General features: G+C 48.6%; 1 protein-coding gene across 1 annotated transcript in view; it reads left to right on the forward strand.

The window, feature by feature from the left end:
* Positions 1 to 4,920, forward strand: part of CNTNAP5 (contactin associated protein like 5) — a 697,937-nt gene that overhangs the window by 419,713 nt on the left and 273,304 nt on the right. Inside the window, exon 15 of the mRNA XM_021716185.1 lies at positions 856 to 1,056. Within this exon, the coding sequence (XP_021571860.1) occupies positions 856 to 1,056 (201 nt within the window). The remainder of the gene's footprint in view (positions 1 to 855; positions 1,057 to 4,920) is intronic.

The raw sequence follows: 4,920 nt of genomic DNA on the forward strand, positions 1-4,920 counted from the left end.
GGGTCTCGAAACCGTGGGCTCAGGCAATCCACTCACCTCAGCCTCCCAAAGGTGCGGGATTACAGGTTGAGGCACCGAGCCCGGCTGGGAAATGATTTTCAAATATCCTTGGCCATGGCCTCTCTCTGCTTGGTGATGGTAGCTTGTCTACCAGAAGACCTGCTTCTCTCACAGGAAAAGCTGGTGGGGACCGGAGGGAAGGGGAAGTGCAGATGGATGAGTATACTTAAAAGGAATGGAAGATTCATGCAGGAATTAGACAGTCCCAGGCATCCGGAATCCTTCCAGCCGCTCAGCACTGAATCCAAATCCACTAACCCGGGGGATACTCAGGCCCTTACCCAGTCACTTTCCCAGGTGTCTGGTGACTGTCTCGGTCACTGTCTTTCTCAGTCTTATCCTCATAGGTCTGTATTTCTTTTTTTTTTTTTTTTTTTTGAGTTGGAGTCTCACTCTGTCGCCCCGACTGGAGTGCAGTGGCCGCTCCCGGCCACCGCAGCCTCGACCTGCTGGGCTCCGGCGATCCTTCCGCCTCAGCCTCCCAAGTAGCTGGAACTACAGGCGCGTGCTACCACACCCGGCTAATCTTCGATTGATTGTAGAGATGAGGTCTCGCCAAGTTGCCCAGGCGGGTCTCGAACCCGCGGGTTCAGGCCATCCACTCACCTCAGCCTCCCAAGGTGCGGGATAACAGGCTGAGCCACCCAGCCCGGCTCTGGTTGTCCTCTTTGCATACGTAGCACACTCAGGTGGTGGTTCATGGGTGCATGCCGAATGCCCCGACGCAGGGCTTGCATGCTCCTTGTGGGACCTCCCTTCTCACGTCTCCTGCTTTGTGTTGTGTTGTCCGGGCAGAGGACAAGATCTGGACGTCGGTGCCTCACAACCGTACAGAGCTGACCCATGTGCGGGGCGCCAACCCTGAGAAACCCTATGCCGTGGCCTTGGACTACGCAGGCAGCATGGAGCAGCTGGAGGCCGTGATCGACAGCTCGGAGCACTGTGAGCAAGAGGTCGCCTACCACTGCCGGAGGTCCCGTCTGCTCAACACACCGGGTAAGTCCCACCCTGCTCCCGTCCCTCTGCATGGTCCGTGCGGGAGCGACCCCAGGGAGAAAGAGGGCTGCCCAAACCCGGAGTCCCGGGGAGCGGGGTGTTTGCCGAGAAGGGAACAGCAATCACAATTATTTACTGTGCACTGAAGAGAAAGGCAGCCAGCAGAGGTCTGGCGATGCAGTATCCTGGCTCTGAAACCCAGGGAAGGACCTAGGGCGAGTTCTGCCGCTTCTCATGGGGTTGTCATCATCATGGAAAAGTCAATGCTGACAAGACCCATCCTGCCACATTGCTGAGGCTGAAGGGCTTCTAGAGAGCAAAGGCCCTTGCAGTCAACGTTTGAGTGCAGCATAGAAAGCTTGAGTTAGGAAATACGCCGTCTGGGAGAGGGCATAGGAGGTGAGACGGTACCAGGATCTCACCCACCCACCCATGAGGCATGAATTATGTCTTGGACCCAGGCTGCCTGAGGATCAGTAGAAGGCGAGGAAGCCAGCGAGGCCAGCCAGGCAACCCGTGGACACACAGTGGCACCTGAGAAGGCCTTCGTGGAAATTTTGAAACAAAATCTTTTGCAAAAATTAGGCTCCACCTATTTATGTTTATGGTTATATTTTATGGTTTATATTATGTGTTTTTATGGTTATGCTTTAGAGTGAATGGTCGATTTAGTAATCAACACGTTTGCAACATGAAACTGACAAAAAAAAAAGAAACAAAACAAAACAAAAACTTCTAAGACTGCTTACCAAGATCCAAGAGAGTTTCTGCAAGTTGTCACGAGGGGCTTGTCAAAGTTTTTGTGTGCCCTGGGAGTCAGTCATTTTTGTAAATGTCAGTTCATCATTTGTTTCACGGGGGAAAAAAGGCCACGGGGTGTACAGCATCCAAGAACGGATGTCACAGTCTTTAGCTCTAAGAAGCTTACAGTCCAGTGCTTGGAAGTCTGGAATTTTATAAGGCTAGAGAAAAACAGACAATAAAATGTCAACAGAGGGGAAGTGATAGAAGCCTAACTGTATACAATGCCCTGCCTCGCTGATCTAGAATCTTCAGGGAAGACGTTGTTCCACATAAGCGAATTTTCCAGATAACTGTCACTTATCCTTTTAAGCCCCAAAAATCTTTCCAAGGAATTTTTAACTATTTGAAATGAAAATCTCTCTCAAATGGCTGACATGCTTCCTTGCCTCCTTAAACCGAGAATTCTGAACATAAAATCTAACCTTTTCTTGATGGCTCAGGATCATCATTGTGAAAATCAATGACTGTACTCTCCTTGGATGCAGCCATGCTTGCAGGGCTGAGTCGATCTGAGGCACTGGCTGGCGACCCTTTTCCCAGAGTCCGCAGAGGGCGCTGCCCTGTGAGAGTCAATGTTCCCACTTTATCATATTTCTCTTGCCCAGCTATCCATCCTGTGCATGCTACTGGCTGCACTGTTCTCGGGGACCTGTCTCCTGAAGCAGCCCCTCTCACTCTTCGTAGTGTTGCTTCTAGTTTCCCAAGTACTAGGTTTGGTGGAATTGGAGGAAAAATGGGGTAAGTTCATTTTGACTGTGGGACTATGCATTCTGTGATTTCAGTCTGGCGACATCACTCTCTTTGTCCTTGTGTTTTTTTTCCTAACGCGACTGTCTGGCCTCCCTGATCTTGTTTTCAGGGGGAGGGCATGGATTTGACAGCAGGCCGTATTAGGAGTCAGGGCTTGACTCTGCCACTTACTGGTTATGGGACCTTGGTCAGTGGCTCAATTTCTCCAGCTTCAATCGCACCATCTGAAAAGTTTGCAGAAAATCTTAAACCCATAAAGCTGATATGAGGACTGAAAGAGAACTGTAGACTCAACTCATTGTGCCACACCTGGTACGTATCCGTGTCCAGAAAACACAGCTTCCATCCCAGCAGGGAAGGTCCACGTTGTGTGCCATAATGAGAAATACCCGTAGGTGAAGTGGTGGCTACAGAACACTCATTTGCAGAAGCCCCATGTAGATGTGGCCCCGGCCACGTACCCTCCCTGCTGGAAGCCACCTGGGTCCCCATGCAGGGGAGCCCACCTCCTGGAAACAGGCACGGAAAGGACAGTGTGTACCATTCATAGTCACATGGACCTGAGAGCCAGAGCCCGGAGCCCACACTTACATGAATATTCTCCTGGTCTTTGTTATCACTAAGCCACTTGCCTCCCCAGGGGAAGACCAAGGACAGAAGGAGAGGAGGGTAGAGGCCGTGTCCCCCTTACCTGTCTGTGGAGTCTAGGAGAGTGGGTCAAGTTTCTCTGTTATCAGCTGAATCTGGGGTGTGGGCTGAAAAAAGATTTCTGATCCTATAATACTGTTTTACGTCCTGTATTTCATACACAAAGCATGCAAAATAGCTTCCAGATCAATAAATATGACTTTACACAATCATTGTTGTGAACACCAGTGTATTCCATTATATAGATGCATTCCAATTAACAGATCTTCTACCTGGACGTGTAGATTGCTTCCACTTTTCTGTTACAACAAATAATGCTGCAAGAACATTGGTGCATGTAGATCTTTGTGAGCATAACTGATTATATCCTCTGGGTAAATTCCTTGAGGGGCCATTTCCAGGGCAGAGAGTGTGCATATTTTTAAGACTCTTGCCACATTGACTTCTGCAATGTATCAAGGTTGTACCAATGTATACTCCTCAAAACACGGTGGGATTGTGTGCTCATTTCCCAGCAATAGCTATTACCATCTCGCTTTAACTTTGACGATCTCATAAATATAAAGAGAGATCGAAGGCAATTACGAGGGCGGGTTCCCCCAAAAAGAGGACCGTTTGTTGGAGGGCAGGCCACTCGTAGTCCAGGCTTTCCCCACAAAGTGAGCATTATAGGGACCCATCAGCATCCGTGTACCAGCGTACTAGTTGTAGTGAGAGGCTGCATTTGGCTTTGGTGATTTTTTTTGGAAAATTATTTCCATGCATTTGTCCATTTCATGATGGTTGATTCCATGATGGTTGATTTCATGAGAGTGCACCTTCAGTTTTGATGAAAACTGGCATGGCCCTCATGCCCTGCGCTCTATCTTTACCCGATCTCACCCCCAAGAGGCTTTTTTTGTTGCTTCCCCAGATGAAAAAGTCCTCAAAGGGAAACATTTTGCTGATGTGAAACAAGGAACAAAAAATGGCAGAGGCACTAAAGGCCAAAATTGATGGGTTCAAAAACAGTTTTCAGCAGTGGAAAAAGCATCTTGATAGGTGTATTGCATTAAACAGAGAGTACTTTGAAGGTGACTGAAGTTAAACATGTAAGAATAAATAAACAATTTTTATAAATAAATCCCAGGTTTGGGGGTTACCCCCTGTGTGATATTTCTGCTGTTATTTTTAAATGTATAGGCTGATTCCCATAACTTTTTTCCCATAACTCTTTTGATTCTCATAATTTTTTGGCTAACTGGTAGCCAGGATAGAAGAAGCTATGAAATACTATACTTTGTGACTGCACATAGATTTAAATCGGTAAGAAGAGAATGTGGAACATTCTTACTTGCCATAGACTATACTCTGTACTACACATAATAGGTAAGAAAGGGAAGAAATTAGCCGGGCTTGGTGGCTCAGCCTGTCATCCCGCGCCATTGGGAGGCTGAGGTGAGTGGATTGCCTGAGCCTGCGGGTTCCAGACCCGCCTGGGCAGGAGAGACCTCATCTCTACAATAAATAAAAAAATCAGCCGGGTGTGGTAGTGCATGCCTGTAATTGCAGCTACTTGGAAGGCGGAGGCGGAAGGATCGCTGGAGCCCAGCAGGTCGAGGCTGCGGTGGCCGGGAGCGGCCACTGCACTCCAGTCTGGGTGACAGAGTGAGACTCCAACTC

Source organism: Carlito syrichta, unplaced genomic scaffold (genome assembly GCF_000164805.1).
Source record: "Carlito syrichta isolate Samal-C Ts95f unplaced genomic scaffold, Tarsius_syrichta-2.0.1 Scaffold308256, whole genome shotgun sequence".
NCBI lineage: Eukaryota > Metazoa > Chordata > Mammalia > Primates > Tarsiidae > Carlito > Carlito syrichta.